General features: G+C 37.8%; 2 protein-coding genes across 22 annotated transcripts in view; one reads left to right on the top strand and one right to left on the bottom strand.

The window, feature by feature from the left end:
- Window positions 1-10,395, top strand: part of Tm1 (tropomyosin 1) — a 29,356-nt gene extending 18,961 nt beyond the window's left edge. For 6 of the 20 annotated variants that reach the window (XM_034316612.2, XM_034316610.2, XM_034316603.2 and 3 more), the window contains 4 exons: window positions 176-251; window positions 860-922; window positions 2,004-2,073; window positions 6,695-6,956. In XM_034316612.2, the coding sequence (XP_034172503.1) occupies window positions 176-251; window positions 860-922; window positions 2,004-2,073; window positions 6,695-6,780 (295 nt within the window). In that variant the 3' untranslated portion in view covers window positions 6,781-6,956. Of the gene's footprint in view, window positions 1-175; window positions 257-859; window positions 923-1,166; window positions 1,230-2,003; window positions 2,074-2,805; window positions 4,247-6,694; window positions 6,957-7,708 lie in introns of those variants that run through there. The other 14 variants (XM_076692803.1, XM_034316613.2, XM_034316605.2 and 11 more) reach the window with 6 other exon arrangements.
- Window positions 3,479-19,790, bottom strand: part of LOC117600762 (LIM and SH3 domain protein F42H10.3) — a 28,057-nt gene continuing 11,745 nt past the window's right edge. Inside the window, exons 3-6 of one of the 2 annotated variants that reach the window (XM_034316620.2) lie at window positions 14,677-14,948; window positions 13,357-13,560; window positions 12,617-12,759; window positions 3,479-12,501 (exon numbers count right to left, since the gene is read on the bottom strand). In XM_034316620.2, coding sequence (XP_034172511.1) covers window positions 12,322-12,501; window positions 12,617-12,759; window positions 13,357-13,560; window positions 14,677-14,948 — 799 coding nt within the window. In that variant the 3' untranslated portion in view covers window positions 3,479-12,321. The remainder of the gene's footprint in view (window positions 12,502-12,616; window positions 12,760-13,356; window positions 13,561-14,676; window positions 14,949-19,790) is intronic. The other variant, XM_034316623.2, reaches the window with a different exon arrangement.

The raw sequence follows: 19,790 nt of genomic DNA, 5'->3' as shown, positions 1-19,790 counted from the left end.
TATTCTCTTACACTCAAGTCTCTAATGACTTCTCAATTTATCGAGTTCAATTAATATCGCAATAAAATAAAAACGACCAGCTGTTCATCGTCCCAAAAATAAATAAAGAAAACACTTCAGGTAGGAATCGAAAGTACCATCTCCGTCCATTGCTAACCATTGCCTCGTTTTGCAGGAAGATCGTCGAACTTGAAGAGGAACTGCGCGTGGTTGGCAACAACTTGAAGTCCCTCGAGGTCTCTGAGGAGAAGGTAAGTATCTGGAACGATTTGCAGTACAAAAAGTACCTATAAAATCTCGAAATATATATATATATACCTGTTCACTTTCTCTTTCCCCTTTCGAATTCATTTCTCGTAAGAACCGCCACAAATACGGGTTACCTTTTTCTTTTAAAAAATTTCTACTCTGTTGTCGCGATGATCGTGTTAGAATTGTTTTCGCTGACGAAAGAGAATTTTTAGTTCAATTTCCTTTTAATTTTTCATCAACTGTATGTTCGAGTCATCAAAGGGTTGAATAATTGAAGCGGCAATCGCGTTGACGTCTCGATTTGTTCGTCGCGAAATCTTTAGAAGAATCTTGAAGAAAATCGCGTGTCGCGAAAGTAGTATGACGAGACGAAATCGAAGGAAGAAAAACGCGTCTCTAGCGACGCGTGAAATAGTTCCGGTGATTTTTCACGGTGATTCGAAATCAGTTGGCGACAGCAGGGTTTTTGCTCGTGTCACTCGTTGTAAAAGAGAGGAACGAGTGTGGTTAAAGGAGTAATAAAAGCGTGAACACGGGAGTTGATGGATGAACACGTGAAATTTTCTCTCAACATTCGAATAATCTTCGCACGTTGCTTGAACCATAGGCCAACCAGCGCGAGGAGGAGTACAAGAACCAAATTAAGACCCTTACCTCTCGTCTAAAGGAGGTACAGATCCTTTGACAGTGTTTTTTATTTTGCATCTAATTAGTTTGCAAAGAGTGTGTGATTTGTCGTCGCGAAAATTACATCCGTCGTTTTCCTTCTCACTTAAAAATCATTAACAGCTCGTTCATCACCGACCCCCTCCTCCACTTTCTTTCTTTGAATGTATTTTTTTTTTTTTTTTTAAGTTTGCAAACCTAACGTAAGCTCGTCTTTTTCTCTTTTTTTTACGCTTGACTAAACACAGGCGACGCAAAGAGAGGAGACTTTCGTGGGACAGGTGAAGATTCTGGATAGTCAATTGAAAGAGGTAAGCGATGATCGAACCGGAAGTAGGAACTTCGAGGAAATGTTTAATATGAAAGTTTCTGTACAAAATTTTCATAGAATCAGTCTACTTTCTCTTTCGTTATACACGTATTTTGTAACATCACGATTTTATTTTATTTTTCACTTATACATATTTTGCTTTATTATTTGTACATCAATTAGTCACATTGTTCTTTTTGCACCGGTATTTTCCTCTTTTATTGTACACTATTTTTTCTATTCTTCAGTCACACATCAATTTTACATAATATTACGCATAAGTACCAATGCGAAGTATAATCACGGGAAGGAAACTTTGTTAACGGTCTGATTCGATTAATTAAATGGTCCATGAACCATGAAAGGATATCTGTGTCGAGTAATTTCACGTAATAAGGTACGAGCGTGTTTGAGCGTTCCATTTCATGTGTTTAAAATTCAATTAACGATAGAGACTATACTTGTGTTTATAATTGACTAATATTATTATCTACTAAATTATTCGTTGAATATAAAATAATGGCATGGAGTGGAGTTTCACTAATACAGAGATTGAATCCGTCGATTTTAAAAGAATATTAAAAGAAAGTTAATAAATTATTATTTAATTTGAATTTGAACTTGATTTACATATGCGTAATATGCCTCTGTAAATTATGTCCAAATTGTGCACGAAATTGCTCTGTCTATATAGAAATTTTAAAATCGACGACAAATCACATGATTACGTATAATGATTTATAAATATTTACACGTCTTCTTCCTGTTATCATAGGCCGAAGCTCGCGCTGAGTTCGCGGAGAGATCCGTGCAGAAATTGCAGAAGGAGGTCGACAGGCTCGAAGGTGCGTATTCATCAGGCATTTTTATTCGTTTCGCGTACCATCGTTCGCGAATTATCTTAATGGAGACCTTCAGTTTATTAAACATCCAGAAATTTATTTCATTTTCTTTCATTAATTACTTTAGCTCAGTTTGATTCTAGCATTAGAGATTACGATATTCGTTAGATTAAGAAAGAAAGAGAGAGAGATTTGCAAAGGGAGCAGATTATTGAAAAGTAAGACTATTCAATCAAAAACTCGTTCATCACCGTTTTACAATCGTAACATACCTTTGTTTTGAATTTACAACCCCGTTTGCTCTGAGTGCGCTTGTGTATTAACAAAATTCTGCACGACAGTCATTTCAGAATTGGTTCAGATGTAAATTTTATTTCCAACATTTCATCCACATTTCTATTCTCTAGGAAGAAACAGAACAAAACATCGATCTACTTTTAATACTCCTCAAGATAATAATTTTCAAAATCAATGCTTTCTTTTTCTCCCTACGAGAAGATCACGTCTGTCGTTCACCAAAACCAGAAAAAAAAAAATCAAAAACCCAGTGTTAAAAATGAAATACCCTAACAGCATCGAATACGATGACCTATAAAAAAGCAAGGAGTTCTTGGCGTGTGCCGTCTGTCATGTATCTTACGTTACCCTGTCGTGGTCTCTTTCGAACCCTCGACAAGAGTCGATAGTGGCTGATTACGCGGTGTACAGCCTCCCTCTAACCAGTAATCTTTCCAGACGACCTTGCCGCTGAGAGAGAGAAAAACAAATTGCTCCAGGAGGAGATGGAGGCCACCCTGCATGACATCCAGAACATGTAGATCGCGTCTCGTGGGCGGACAGATACACGAAACGCGATATAACAAAAGCATATACACCACGAAATTCGAATGAAAATACGTTTCGGAGTAGAACAACAACAGCAGCGACAAAAAGACAACGTAGAAAAGCATAAAAGGGAGGAAAAATGATAGGCACGCAAACGTGTCGATGAGATATAGATGATAAGAGCTGGGGAGGGATGATAATAAAATGAAAAAGAAAAAGCTGAAAACGCTGTGCAACTCGAGCGCTTTTCTTGTGTGTTGTTGTGGTGCACACCATTAACATTTAACGGACAACAACCGGAAAAAAAAAATGAATACAACAATCGTGCGGTCTCTTTTTAGGCTAGACAACTCATATCTCCCATTGTAAACGCTCCATCAAACCAAGCGCCCAATTTTCAGCGCTTCTTTATCGCCTGTGTGCGTGTATACGTGTGTTTCTTGCATGCATGTGTTCTAAAACGCGTTAAATTGAAAAGAGAGAGAGATATATATAAAAGCGAAGATCGACGGAGAAGATAATGACGAAAGGGGTGGTAGAAAGGTAGGATTGGTGTGCGGTTTTATCAAAGGAACGACAAGTCTTGTATTTTCTTTTCTCTTTTTTTTTTTTGTTTCTCTTTATATTTTGAAGTTTTCTGTTTGATGTCTGGAAATAATTTGTGGTTTTTTTTTCCTTTATTCTTTTTTACTTTTTGTTATGCCGTTTGGTATTGTGAACACTTTTAACAATTTCATAGCCTTCGATGGTAATACTATGTTCGATTATATTGTTAACCCTTTCACGAATCGAAAGTTGGATAATCAAATAACATTTATAGAATTGATAGGAATTATTTATTGAAATTTCAATGATTTTTATCGCGTTCTTTTAATCTTTCGAATTCGTCGGCTGTGAAGGTGTTAATTGGATCGATGATTAACGAAAGTGACTTCTCAATTACTAATCCTGCGAATAAAGGACGTAGCAAACAGGCTTTAAAATAATAACATCGTGTGTTCGCCAGACAAATAATATTTTCTACCCTCTTCCACGCTCGTTTGCTGATTCGTGATAATCTCAAACGCTCACTGCCAGACGGAGAACCCTTTCAAGGAAGAAACCTCCTGAAATCCAAAATTCCAACTAATCCTCGACGATTTAAAAGAAAGAGTGTAGTTAATTAAAACACATGCTTCCATAATTAAAGGGCTAATTCAGGAGAATATTCCTAAGAGGTGAACCTCCACCAAAATAAACGCAGAAATTGAATGCGAACGAGCGAAACACGCGTTTTGCGTTCATTCAACGTTTACCAATCGTGCCTCCACATATTCGTCGCTTAAATTAAAAAAAAAAAGAAGGAAAGAAAGGGACAAAGGACTTTCATTTCGCGATGTACACCTTCGTCTTGCATTATAATCCGTCCAACGAGACGAGTCAGGATGTGTTTACAAATTCATGCGTTCCGCGCAGGGTCGGAGCTCAGTTGTTTCCAGTTCTTCAAACGGTTCGGTCGTGGTTTGTGTACTCTGAGCCGGGCCTGCTTCGAATGCTTCGAGTGAATTTATACAGATTTAATGTCTCGTCTCGTTGGATGGATTATAATTTGATATCCCGCGAAACATCTCTCCTCTTTATTGCTGTAAAACGCGCCCCGAATCGAGACGAGGCGTGCAAACTGCCTGATAATAGACGCGTTTCGTCCCTGTAGCGATTATCCTTGCAACATTGTCCTCTTTTGGGTATTTTTCCAATTAAAGGATCTTGCTGGTCTTTCACAACATTCCAAGCATGCTTTTGTGCAATATTTATTTAACATCGAGAAATGATGTCGTTTCTTAATTTTCTTGAGCACTTCGCAAAATTTCATGAAATTTTTCTGGTTCGATAAAGGCGAGATTATTGAAAGACACCCGAAGAGAGACATACGTATCCTCCGAACGGAAATTAATTATTACGATTAATCGAGTGATAGAGACAGAGAGAAAGGTATATAAAGTGTGTAAGTATGCGAGAGAGAGAGATATAGATAGTGTGATTACGAGAAATGAAGAAAGCACAATAATTAGGAGTCCACGTGTCCTACGCCGTTAATAACGATTTATGAAAATTTTTTGTTATTCCCGTTTTTCCCGACGAATGCCGCGAGAGGAAAACGAAAAACTATGGAAAGATAGGAAACACTCAAATCACTTGGGTTTACACTTGAGTTTTTTAGTTTATTAATTTACTTAATATTAATACAAAAAACGAATGGAACGATAAAATAACACTAATATCATTGTAATGATAATGATTATTATTATATATATATATTGCTATTATTATAAAACTGTTTATAATATATATTTTAATTTTGAAAAAAAAAACTACTGCGTGTTTGTTTTTGTTGTTGCGTGTTTTGTTTTTCGTCTAATAATTAATACTGGATTTGTTAACTCCGTTGTGTCTACGCGATAACACACGCTGCCAACATGTGTTAGAGAGCTGTGTGTGTTGTGTGTATGCGTGAGTGTGCGTATAGCTGTTGCATGCCCCACAAGATGTACCGGAAGACCATCAGTGGGGTACGTATCAAAGAAAAATGGTGAGTACATTTTGCTTGTATATTTTTTCTATGTTATTTTTACGAGAAATCCTTCAGAGTCCTTTTGCTTTGCATGACCCCTTTCCCCTTTTAGTTTACATAGGATCAGACCATGTATCTTTATTATTTTTAAAGATACCAAGAAATTGTATTTGAAACACTGAATTTGTATTTTCAGAATATTTTTCTATTTTATGCTCCCTCAATTCTTTCGAATCACTGATTAGAAAAATTTAAGGATTTAGTAATTAGTCTAGAAATTAGTAAATCTAGTCTAGGAACTAAATCTGTACGATGGAAGGTATTTAAAAACCATTTTATTCTTCGTTTAAAAAAATATTCATTTCATCGTAACTCGAACAATATCATAACGCACAGACACATCAATTTAATTCATCAGAACTAAACAAAGGCTTCCACTCATCAGCCCCCCAAAACTATCAATCTGCTTCAAACTCCGCTTCCTGTCCACGCTTCAAAGATCCTTGACAGCTTATACTGATACAGATTAACCATATTCAATGCTTAAATCTTGCTAAATCTACTCGAACAGGAGTAAGACAGTCTATCGAAGAGAGTACGAACGTTCTTCGAATAACATTGAGAATGCTTGCAGATGAAATGGTGGCTGAGAAGGAGAAATACAAGGAGATCGGAGATGGCTTGGATCAGGCATTCATGGAACTCTATGGAGTCTAACGAGCCACTAACCAACCCCTCTAACGCTTCTTCGACCAAAAAAAAATATATATCATACAGATACCTTTCTCACAATCTCGCTTGCTCTTAACACGCGTAATCCGTAAGTTACTTGCGAGCATCCTTAACCCACTTACTTGGCTGCTAAACTGCTAACAGCTCTTCTACTTGCGAAAAATCATTTTTCTATTTCTTTTACATCATTTTTGCATTTTTCACTTTCACTCCTTACACTGAATTTTTTGAGAGGAAAATTTAGAATTCTAAGGGTGGTTTTTTCGCAGTAAGAATATTAGTTCGTTGTCAGACATTAATTTCGTTTAATTATTATTAGCAAAAGAGTTGTATATTTCTTTTATTTTTGGTTTCACGTAAGGAGTTAAAGAACGAACATTTTCATCGACGAATCATTTTCATTTTTTAATACAAAACGGTGAAGGGATTCTACGAAATCTTATTTGTTAAGGGTAACAGTGGTACAATCGGTATATTAATTTTTAATTATTCTAATATACACCGTTTTCATTTCAGACGAGCTTGTACACGAGAAAGAAAAGTACAAATACATCTGCGACGACCTGGACCTCACCTTCACCGAGTTGATCGAGAAGAATTAATTGATAGCCGGCGATCGTACGTGTCCATCGGCTGTCCAAGTTAATTGGGCATTCAATGTCACCAAGAAACGCTAAACCAGATATGCGTAAAAAATCATGGTTCAAAAACAAATTTAGCCAATTTGTTATTTACGTGTAATTTATCGTATCGAACTACGTTCCGCGTTCCTAATCAATTTCCTTTCTTTTCTTTTTAATTCGTCGACAAACAACCCTTATTTTCCAGCTTCTCTCGCCTATATCATTTCTGTTTTTCTTTTCCTTTTTTTAAACAGCACATAAGTTTCTATTTTCTTCCTTTCGCAATAATTCACCTGTTGTTTCGGTAAGTAATCGCATCGACGATTTGTTTGTAAACCAGGCGAATAAAAGATTGAACCCTATACAGAAATCAAAAACGGTCTTCTCTTTTTCTATTACTTGTATGTCGACAACCATACTACGATACTGTATTATTAAAAATCATTTAGGTATTCACGAGTTGAAATAAAGATACAAAGAAATTACAGCAAAGTTTCTTTTTTCCAGAACCACCCTTCAGCGTTCTGCATTCTTCCCGAGACCTGATCACTAATCAACTAATGAAACAGTCATCGAACTTTTACTGTACCCACGTTAAACCTTAAGTTGAATCAACCAAGACTCCCTCGACTGAATTGAAATAACACTCTCTCTCTTTCTAATCAAACTAATTCTGGTGGTACTGTTAATTGGGCATCTAATTGACGTAACTAGGATTTTTTCCAAGGTGGGGGCCAGGTCTCATTGCTTCACCGGTGTTGTTTAATTTTATTATAGCCTTTATTTTTGTCAAGGGGGACCAGTCCTCGTTTCGGAATGGTCAAGCCCACCCTGACCCCTGGTTACGTCAATCTCTCTAACACCACATCCGACTAATACCTTGTTCCCTTCCTTTTTTGCGTTGCAGACGTGGTGGTAAACGAGCGCTGTAAGTACAAAGCGATCGCCGACGAGATGGATCAGACGTTCGCCGACCTGGCCGGATATTAGCAGCCACGTACACGCGTATAAACATATTACATGTTATTTAAACCGAGAAAAGAAAGAAAAACAAAGGACAGATCACGCTACGTTAAGAGACACTGCCAGCACGCAGACCCTTCATCGCACGACGCCCGAAACGAAGAGCATTGGTTTTCTCGATCAGGACGAAGAGGATGCGACGCCAGGCGTCTCCTCTGCGACACCTACACAGCGTCAAACGCTCGATGGATATTCGAAGTAGTCTGTTTCATAGATTTTTCTATTAATTTCATTATTTTCTACCTTTCCTTTGAAATTCTTCTATCTAGCCAAATAATCAGGAAACGAAGAAAAAGGAAATCCTGACTAGCATTGAATTAACAATGGCAATTTGAAATGATGAATTGAGACATTGATCCTTGGTACGGCCATCTCTGCTGTGACACTTTAGTAAGATTATGGTAATTTTTATATTAATTTCTATTTAAAGAGACGAGAGAGAAGAAAGAGGAATTGATTGAGATAACGTAAGAAATAGAAAATTTAAATAGCAGGACGTAGATTTGAGTCCGATAGTTTGCGCAAAATTTGTAATAATTAAGGCTATTTTCAAGGCCTTTCTTTTCTAGCTCTCTGTTTTATAGATCTTTATCAATTTTTAGATTTATCGTATACAGGTTTTGGACAAATCCAACCAGTTACATTCCCCAAAAAAAAGAAAAACTCATTTTGTTTCGAGCTTCCAGATAATTAAGAACAAGATTGCGACTAGTTTTTTTTTTACTATTTATATTATATATTCTACATATGTTTTTTAAGGAAGTATGATTTAACAAAATTTAGAATTATTCTGTTCTTCCTATGATTCATAAAATTCATGGTATCATTCCATACATATTTTTCATTAGGTTCAAATCTAATTATCTAATTAACTTCTCTTGGATAATTTTCACGATCATTCAATTAAATATCGATGCTGTATCGCTGTGTAGGCATATTCTCTTCTGCATTACATTCCCACGTACACACAGGATCTCTTACCTTTTGCCAATTACCGTGAAATTCAGCTTGTATTATCGTACCTGCTCATCACCCAAAAAGGCTTTCCTTTGTGCCAATGAATCCACAATCTCAACGTATTTGAACAGACACTCGCGTAGAGATAATCAACCGGTTAACACTCCACCAAACGATATACGAAAAAATATTTAGCAAATTTTTTAAGGATATATTTCCTTTGTCAGACGTGCAAATGATAGCCAAATCGCTAGAGTATTGATAAAGAATAAAAGTCTGACGATTGTTCATCGAAATTCGATAGAAAATCGAGAACAGCCGCTTCGAGCATTTATTGCAAATGAAATTAAAGAAATTTTTTAGCAAGAATCTTGTAAATTTATAATACATTCCAAAGTTCAGGGGAACAAATGTTTCGCTATTTAGATAGATAACGAGGTCCATAGATGAAATTTTAATCTAATTTCGCGCATTTTTGCCGGAACTGTTTCGTTGCTTTTGTGTCTCGTAATGTTGCAAGATTGCTACGTGTTTCGAATAGCTTTTGTATGGAGTGTTGTTTCGCTTTTTGAGAAATTCGTACAATTTTGTGAGTGATTGAAATTACGTTAAACGCTAGAATATCGACGCGATATCTTCTGATTTTGCTTTTGAATAAATTTAGAAGCTTTTCATTTTCACCCCGATAATAAATTTGCAATGTAACAATACGTGTTCCTTTGCAATAATATCGTGAAAGAAATCCCAGCAGTTGAGGGACGATGAGGTAAAGAAAATGATAGAAAATTGCTAAGATTAAGAACGGCACGTAGTGTTGAAATTTTCCAGAAAGAAAATTAATCACGAGATACTTCGTGTCAGAGTTGGGCATTATTAGCGTGGATTTTTCCAAGATTCTCAAATTCGATTCTGTGTATCATTGCATGAATTTTCGTACAGAATTCATTAAACCTTGTGCTGGTCCTATGTATTAATTAAATAAATAATGGAAGAAATTTTCAAACGTCGACAGAAATTTTGCCCAAGTCTGTTTAATATGGAACCAAATGAAAAATTTGCATTTAACAGTCGCGATATCGGTCTTTTAAAACCATTATCCTTTTACTGTACTTATGTCACTCAATAAATGTGCATTTTTTATACTTGAATTAATTGTACCCCCTTCGCTAAAGAGTACCAAGGAAAGGATAATAATAACTAGAAAGCAACGATTTCCATAACATATTGTTTATGATCTGTTAATCATAATATAATATTATCTGTTTAAACAACGCTAACATATATTTCTGTATGTTTCACAATTGTGAGTCGTAAATTCTTATTGGCGGTTCTAATAATTACAAAAAGAGGAGAAATAATATTAATAATATAATAATAATAATAATGCTAACATGTTTCCAAAAATATGAATATATCTTCTCGCGGTTTTATCACGAAGTCGAACTACGACGTCGCGTGAATGCTTCACGTAACAACATTACTATTTATTATCCTCAGCCCTTTCGCAGTAGAACTGTTCACACATCTCAGGTAAATGCAATGTATTCAGATACGATATCCGAGGAACCACAGATTTTTAACCGTTCAAAATTTCTTTTTTTTTTTCACAGAATATAGAAGAATATAACAAGAAGGGTTCGTTTAAATTCTCTTAAAACTTTCACGGTCCAGTTCCTTATGAATTCAGGCCTCTAGGTGTAAGAAAATCTTGACAGGTAATAATTTTATTTTTAGCAATCAATTTCTATCGGATAAACTTTCAATTATAACTATAGTTACCAAAAATATAAAAAGGGTGACGAATTACACCTGGATGACTCGAATAAAAGAATTCAGATACTTCGCAATAGCGATCCGACGATCTCGATTAATTTTTCCGCGATCACTATATTATCTGTACATTAATTGGACATCGAGCGGGTATAAAGTAATCGAGAAGATCGAGACCATCGCGAAGAAATATTTCATATTGAATATTATAAAAGCTATCGAATCCTTTCAGTACTGTTCTATTTACGAAAATGTGTATGAAATTAAGAAAGCAGATCGTTTAAAAATATATCTTCCAAACTATGCTTCTTAATAATTTTCACAGTCTCAATTAATACGAGTTGCTAATTGCAAGAGCATCTCCAAATATGATTAACTTCTTTTTCTATTATGCAGGAATTGTAATAATTTGCAGCACTGAAAGGATCGTAGAAAGTCGAAGAAACATATTATTTAAACGAATCTCGCGTGATAAAACTTAACAGCTATTAGGTAAATGTTGATTAATGTCGTTAATTAACTTTAAAGAGGGGGCAATCAAGGTTCCCAACGATGCTTTTCGTTACTTTCTTTCGCAACTAGGCAAGAAAACTTTCTTATCAACGATATTACATTCCCTCGTCGTGTTATCCTAACTAGACTCGCTTTCACGATTATTCCGCGAACGCAGTGTGTATATTCATTTTTCTAAATCACGACACAAGATTGTCCTAATTAAAGGTGAACACGCGTGTAAGGCACATCGTTATTTTCTCCTTTAAAAATCACAATTATATAAAATAGACGTGTATGCGTTGGATATACTGTTCGAGCCTAACGTTCAAGATATTGGAAGCACTATTCAGTTTTACAAATAAATATTGTAATGAACTTCAAGAGTTCACCAGCAAGAAGATGAACAAAGACTGAAAGAGTATTTCTACTTAAAAAGAAAAGAACATATGAATGTAAAAAAAATTTCTGTCTAAAAAATAACACTGTGTTCTTACAAGTTAAAGAAGATCCATGCTACAGATGCTTATATTAAAATGAAAATAATAATATTTCAATAAGGACGAATATCGAACCTTCCAGTCCTTGTTATCATACTATCAAGACAACTTCGTGGAATTCTCGAAGCAACGGAATGGTGTGCTATGTTTGATCGATAGATTCATAAAAATTGTTATCAGTGGAAGGATAGTGAATATATTCCTCGTGGAAGAGGTGAAGTAGAATTTGGTCCCAACTTGGAATTACTTTCTAGTTGCTTAAATGCGAAACGATGCAAGGCACTCACTCGGTGTGGAAGTTTATAATAAATTCGAATTTCATTAAATCCTTCGTTGCCAGTACCCAAATTACTGTATACCGAGATAACGAAGAATTTCTCGTCGATCCATCCTGTTCGTTCAACCCTTTCGCTACGATCGCCAATATCCAAACCCAAATAAAACAATCCTGTTTCTAATTATCATTAAAACAAAAATTTGATTGCTATTTTGAAATATAAATCTTTGGACGAAGTAGCGAACCGGTTGAAACGACATTCTTTTTTTCATCAATTGCACGCGATGGATGGGAAAGAATCGTTCGTCGTCTCTTCCTTTCTTTTCTCTCCGAGAAGTTCTCTGGGTTAGATCGAGTTCTTCGAGTGTGTCGCTTTTTCATTTTGCGCCACTTTCTTCGTTCGAAGCGTTTCGATGAAAAGTGGCCTGATCACCGAACAGACAAAGTCGAGGTGAAACGAACACGACGACGGCGCGCAGGCAGGGTATGGAAGAAAGCATTTTAAATTTGCGCCGGCTCGACATAGTTCGCGGGCAACATGCCGTGTCGTCCTGTACGTTGAACTAGCCCCGTCATCCAACCTTCGTCGATTGCCGTGCAGTTGATGATCAGATCGCCGTCGCAGAAGCTCACCTCGTCGAGGTCCTGCGCCTCGTAGTCGTACATTGCTCTGTATACTCTCTGCAAATAGAATCATAAGGATTTTCTTTAATCACTCTCCATGAAAATACGATAGAATCGAATAGGTGGTCTCTTAGAATTCTTTCTACTATACGTAGACATTCGGAACACTTACTCCAACATTAGCTGGCGGTGGTGGAGGAGGTTGATGCTGTGGAACGTGATTGTTGTTCGTGGCTGGCGTCAACGATCCATAGTATTCGTTCACAGGGTCAATATCTGCCACCGAGCCAATCTTTCTGGTAGGTGGATTCGTTACTGAAATTATTTCCAAAGAACATTTATAAAACTGATGGAATAGTTCGTGTTGTTCAACACCGATGATTAACACATTGAACGCCATAAATTGGATATTTTTTGTGGGAGGTATTAAAGCACTAATTACTAAGAATAGTAATAATTCATTCTATTTGCCATTTCACTAAAATAATGTTTTTCTATTGTCTTTTTTTTTAATTATTCAGGCATGTGTAAATTGCGAAGCCGGTCACCGGTGACCCCCATGGCGTTCAACGTGTTAACAGAATATCCAGGTTCCATACAACATAAAATGGTGAATGGATAAGAAATCGGAAGTGGTTACCAGTGAATTGACGTGGTCGGTGAGTTGGTAACAGAACAAATGCAACACGCGTTCGCACAAAACAGAAATACTTTCTGACCAGCCACCGTTAACAGCTTTCCCGGTTACATATTACATTTTTGCACAAAAATGAAACGGTTCCACGCGATGCGTTCGTTTCTATCAGAAACATATCAAGGGTGTCTAAGTTCACCAAAGTCTTCTGATTCTTAAGACACTGGACTGGGGTGAAGAAGAGTAAAATTTTTCGGGTAAAATTGTTAAATACTCACCTGGTCCCTTGTCGCTCGTATAAATGACAGTAGTGGCCGCTTGCCTGGCGGAATAAGGGCTCGGCCTCGCCTCGCTAAGGGGATCGTAATCGGCGATCCTACCTGGTGTCCTTTGCACCGGGGAATTCGCAGTTCTCGCGACCGGTGGGTTCGCGTTCACGCCCGATGTAGGCGCGATTGTACCGTCCGTGTACTCTACGTACTCTAAATTCAACAATACACAAAGCTTGGCGATATTCTTCTCGACAATGTCCGCAGCATCGCTCGTATCTACTCTAGAAATTTTTTATCTAGCCGCTATTTTAAGATCGTTTCAAAATCTAGGGAAGCTTCGTTATTTATCGTCTGTGGTTTAGGTGAAAGCGAAAAGCAATTTGTACCGACACCTTTTCTCTGTGAAGTACTATCGTTACGTTAAGGAAGAGGAAAATGATGGTTTGTTTTATTCGAGCTTATACGGAGAACTTCCCAAGTGTTACACTCATTTATTAATGAAACTTTGCCAGCTTGTAGAGCTCGTCCAGCTGAACACGCCTATACCCCGTTTTGTGGGCAGACGGCTAATTGTTTAAAAGATATTAATAATTAAAGTTAGTCAAAATAGAATATAGAATTTTAGTTTAGAATTATATAGAATTTTAGTTATTCAAAAAGAGACAAATTATCATTAACAAAAAAAAAAAAAAAAAAAATGGGAACCAAGGATTTGAACCGAGGACCTTTAGATTCCGAAACATGTCTTTAACCACGGGGCGGATCCATGACTCGCAATCTGAAGGTCCTCGGTTCAAATCCTTGGTTCCCAAAAATCATTTTTTTTTTTTTTTTTATGATAATTTTTATGTAATAGTTATTCAAAAAGAGACAAATTATCATTAAAAAATATATATATATGTTGGGAACCAAGGATTTGAACCGTGGATCTCTAGATTGCGAGTTGTATGTGTGAGTTTGTCATACTTCAGAATGTAAGGAGTAACTAATTGTAATTATTAATATCTTTTAAACAATTAGCCGTCTGCCCCCAAAAGGGGGTATAGGCGTGTTCAGCTCGACGAGCTCTACAAGCTGGCAAAGTTTCATTAATAAGTGAGTGTAACACTTGGGTAGTTCCCCTTGTTAGTAGGATCGATTAGGTTGGAATTGTTAGATACTTCTATCGAAGGATGTTAGCACATTTCTGATATCAATATTCCAATAACTTCCGTTCACCTGGTGCACCGTGCGAACGCAAACATTTAGAAACGACAAAGCAAGACGGTTCTGTACAAGGAACTGTAAAAGGGCACGCGTGAAACGAGAGGATAACCTTTGACTTACCAATTTGTTCACCGTTCTCGCCGGTCATCGTCCTCTTCTGCTCCATGATCGCCTTCTTCTGAAGTTCCCCATGGTACGCAACGTTCGAGATGATCTTGCTGTTCTGCTTGATTCTCAGTGTCTCCGGATCATCGGCCACTTGGGTGAACTTGCCCTTTGCCTTCTCGAACTCCGCGTGGTACTTGACGTTACTTTGGATCTTCGTGTTCTCCGCGATGCGTTTTAGTTCCGGTGTCTCCGCCATTGTGGTTGCCTTTGCCTTCGGTATGTGTCTGGAAACGATACCGTGACGCAATTGATTACCGACGGCAAATAAGAGTGAACGTTTCCGGTACATAAATCGCTAATTCCGAACGAGCCGGTTCACCTTCCGCGATCGAGGTAAAACAACTTTACGTTGAAGTTTTGTCAATTTTTAAGATAAGTACGGTCGATTTAATTAACGTTAGAGAGTACAGAGACGCCGATAACCGAGATATCCTAACGATTTCAACTTAATTACGTGTCAAATTCCTGGTGCACCGACGCGTTAAGCCAATACTACTGGTTAATTTAATTTATCGCCGGAGGAGTATCTTGGAAACGGATAGCGATCTCGCATGGCATCTAACGCGCGTTGCGAACCTTTCGAGAGATTCTTCATCGAGCATTTCCTGCGTGAAGAAAATATGGAAATCCTGGTGGATAAAAGTTTCGAGGGAAACGACAAGCGGTCGACGACGCCGACGCTTATCGCGAACATCCTTTGATAATGATACCATTATGAATAAGGAGAACATGGATGCGTCAACCATTATAATTAACCCATTAAAAGAAAATTTATTTATTTTTATTATTTCACGTGTTGCACGATGATTCGAGAACTGCCAGAATGAATGCAGAACAGATGCACTATATATCTTTCCTCGTTATACTTGCATACTTTCTTTCTGCATTCAATCTGAATTCACTGATCCGTGTAACAATGCAACACTGTGTGTAATGTAGCAATGAATTATATAATAATTTAACATACTATCCTGGATTTCAGAAAGAGGAATGATTTATATCGATGAAATTTAATAGCATGGAAAATGCAAACTTGAACTTAAAGATTTTTATTGCACGTTTATTATTGAACTTTCCACGACTCTTCTCTACGCAACGAGGAAATAAAAGCGCGATTTATCGTTGCACAATGGTATAACGCGCGTTACACGTAGCGGAGATCGGGTAGGAATGGAATTATAAGGTCGTTGTCTGAGGTGCGGCATATTAATTAACAGAGGAAATGCAGGCGAGACGACTTGATAAACGCGTAATCAATGCGCATACGCTTTAGAAGAAGAAAAAAGAACGTTCTCAACAATACAGAGGTAATTACGCTCTCCCGATCAGCTGTAGTTGCGGTGAGAAAAATTTGTTCGAAAGCTCAGACGGCGTGACGAGGAAACCGAGCATTTATATCAGAATCGCGAACGGAATCGTGTCGGTTTTTCGTTTAATTCTAGGATCCTTCGATCAAACGAGAAGGAAAGTAAGAAAGGAGTCGCAATTGATATCGCTAACTGGATAATCTGTGCAACGGCTAATGGGTCGATTGCGAACGGGTCGGGATAGAAACGTTTTGTAGAACAGAACGTTCGATCGAATCGATACGAGTCTGTACCGAGATCGAGATCGAGGTACACGCGTGCTCGATCCACGTGAGAAGTCGATTCTACTGGTAAAGTAAAAATACTGATTTTTCGATTCTATATTCAACATTTTCGTTCTGAGATTGTTTCGAAAGATTTCTTTTCGCTCAACGTTTACAACATACCAGAGCACAGAAATTATATGGTAGGTGTAAGAAAGTGGAATAAATTGTTTAGAATTATGCAAAATGTGCAAATAGAGATAATACAGGAAAATCTGCAAACCAGTTACGATAATGGTGTGAAATAATGAATGCATTATAGAGTGTTTAAACAGTTTTATTTTTAAACACGCGTGGCATATACATGTGACGATATATCACGTTGAAACGTGGTAAATAGTGATAAGATACCCGAGTACAATTTTCGCGGAACGTTGCAACTTTGTTAATATATCATTTTGAAAATTATGAATACAAGGGTGGTGGATGTGTTAAGGAGTAGCACCTAAGATATCTAAAAATGGAAATATTCAACTTGACCTATATGCAATCATTTACGTAAGCGAAACGAAGGATAAAGATCTAACAGGAGACCTCGACTCGACTGAAGGCTCCATTCCATCGTGGTAGATTTATAGATCCTCGGAGTCATGGATCACTCAAAGATAGCATCGTTTCCACACGGTACACGCGTGCAATAGCATTTCTTTAAAATAACAGAAATTCTAAAAATTTGATTTTTCATTTCAAAAGAAATATTAAAATAAACGCGAATGTGTTGTAACTTCAGAAATCTTCTTACGCTATTAAAGAGATCTCTCGCTTCACCTTTGCGTACACGTGCACTGCGATTTGATAAATCACGTGTTCGCTATCGCATCTTGTAAACAGCTTGTATTGATACGTTCTATCAGCGAATACATAACGGTATACAATATTTCCAGGAGGAAGAAATTTGCGCTTCCATATCATTCGTAATAGGAACATTTCGAACAATTGAAACGAACATGCTGGTCTCTCTGTCTCGTATGAAAATTGATTATTATTTATACAGGGTGATAAATTGATCGTAAGTTACGCTTTGATTGCGGCTCATTGAATTTCCCTTCTGCCTGTTTCTATTTGATAAGTATCGTATGCAAAACCGCATAAGAATGCGACGAGGGTTCAAGTGTATCCGCGACACCGTTCACGAGCGACCAGCAACTCGACGATTAGTCATTGCATTAGCACGCGTGAATAAATTATATTCGATCGTTTTATGAATCACTCGGTTCGTTCGCTATCTAGGCGATTGCTTCTCTAGATTTCGAATAATTATCAATTTATTAATTATTCATTCTGAATCTTTGGAAATACTGACAATCTGAAATTTGCAATTACGCTATTTTTAATTGTAATTCATTTTCATCGACGCATATATGCGTCGTCCATGGTTAAAGGGTTAGAGACGCAAAGGTGAGGCGCACACCTCGCGCCACGAGCGTAATCGAGATTTGTGTCACGAGTTTGTTTTCCATGTACGGCGCCCATAACGTTGTCTACGCTGGTAATTGTGCCAGCCAGATTACGTAACGCGTCGTTACGCGTTGTATACGAACACATAGGTGTAACTTTGGTGCCTTTTGTCAAGCCGATTCGCATTACCGGGCTATTTAACGAGTAGCATATTTCCTGGCCTCGCGACACTATTCGCATTTGCATAAAATTCCCCGCTGCCATTCGGCGGGATGCAACTCGCTGACGCGAACGGTTGCATTGCGACATCCGTGACATTTCAGCGCGACGGTGTGGCCCTTGTTTTCTCCTCGCGTATACAGTTCCTTTCTTTTTTAACCATGGAGCCACTTTTGACATTAAAATATTCCTCCTGAATAACGTTGCTCGAAACACCGATTTCAAATTCGACTTTTATTCTTCGGATTCTTCGGACTTTGAAATTGTGAATTTCAGTTTCTGTCAGGGTGTTCATAGCGCCGTCCGGAGAGTCGAACTTTCTTCTTGAATATTTCGAGCTTCCATTTCTATACTTTTAAGCCTCCTCTTTTTCCATCGACGAGGAAAATTTTCCGAGACTGGTCTTATTGGATTCCGTAACCGCGGTCGAGTCGCGAATGGGCTTCGAAAGTAGCCGCGTCGTCCTACCGACCGAACGAAACCTTACTTCGACCGCATTACTCGAATTCCAACGAAGGCCGAAACAAGATTCTCACTTTTTATCTCGTCCCTCCTCTTCGCCGCTCGTAAAGACGTCAAACTGAAATGTATCGAATCGAAGTAGCAATTGAAACGTCGACTAATTGCCCGTGGAATATGCGACACGACACTAGGAAGTAGTCGCGACTAGAGGGGCGTTGATTAGCGTAATTAAGACGGTATGCGGTTCTCTAGACGAGAGAAATTCTTGTGGAATTATGGTGGAAAGGCTTGTTAATTAATATCGGTTGAAAGATTGTAACAATTTTAGACGGTGATCCAAGTTTTCTAAACCATCGAACTGGGTAACTTTATTTCCTTTGTAAACGTGTAAAAGGGAAAGGGTTAAGATGGGGTTGTAAAATGACGGGTAAGAACCGCCTATAGAGGTGCATTGTGGGACAAGGTCGGTTCACCATAGCCGTGCAGTCGGGTCACGGTACGCTGGCCACCCCTTTTACCACTAGCTGTTAAATTGCTGCAAGTTAAAACTGTGCGAGCGACAGACGGCCACACTTCCGGTCCTTTTCTTCGTCGGTGCGGTTCTCACATCAGAAACTGCCTTCGACTAGCTTGGAAAATTCTCTTTCAAATTTTTGTTAGTACGATTTAGGTAGAAATAATCCCTGAACTCTCTATAAAAATGAAACGTGGCAATTTATTAATATTCGATGGTAATTTAATTAAAATCCACCGCGAGACACGTGCAAACGTGTAACAATTACTGTTTTACGCTTCTCGGGTTTCATTTTGTTCTCAGTGGCTGGTCGTGTCTCGTTTTACACTCCAGTCACATTTTTCCTCGACGGTATTTTAAACTGGAATATTTCTAGAGTAAGAAGGCTAGATTAAGAATATGTAATTATGGAGAGCGCGAAAGAGGTGAAACCGCGATATAAAATAGGCTCTTCTAAATAGGGAAAAACGAGTCGAAAGGAAGTGACTCATTCGTGGTGAACCAACGACGATCCAACGATGACATCATTTCCCCGAGGCTGGATAAAATTCGGTCGGGACGCGATAGTGGAGAATCGTGAAAAATGATTAATCATCGACGGCTGAGAAATCGGGCAATTTAGAAAATTTAAAAACGCAGAAATTCTTTCGTGACTAAGAATGTGGTAAATTTAGTGTCATGCTTCGAACCGTTATTTCCAGCTGACGTCTTTTTTTCGAAAAAAAACAATGACGAATCATCGTTGAAACGTTTAATTGAAGACGTTGCCGTTGCGAAACACATCGTTAATGACTAAATTATTCAATTAATGAATGACAAGGAAAAGGAATAGTCACCAAAGTG

This window comes from Osmia lignaria, chromosome 16 (assembly GCF_051020975.1).
Source record: "Osmia lignaria lignaria isolate PbOS001 chromosome 16, iyOsmLign1, whole genome shotgun sequence".
NCBI classification, from domain to species: Eukaryota; Metazoa; Arthropoda; class Insecta; order Hymenoptera; family Megachilidae; genus Osmia; species Osmia lignaria.
The sequence above is the reverse complement of the archived record's forward strand: the minus strand, read 5'-3'. Positions and strand labels throughout refer to the sequence as shown.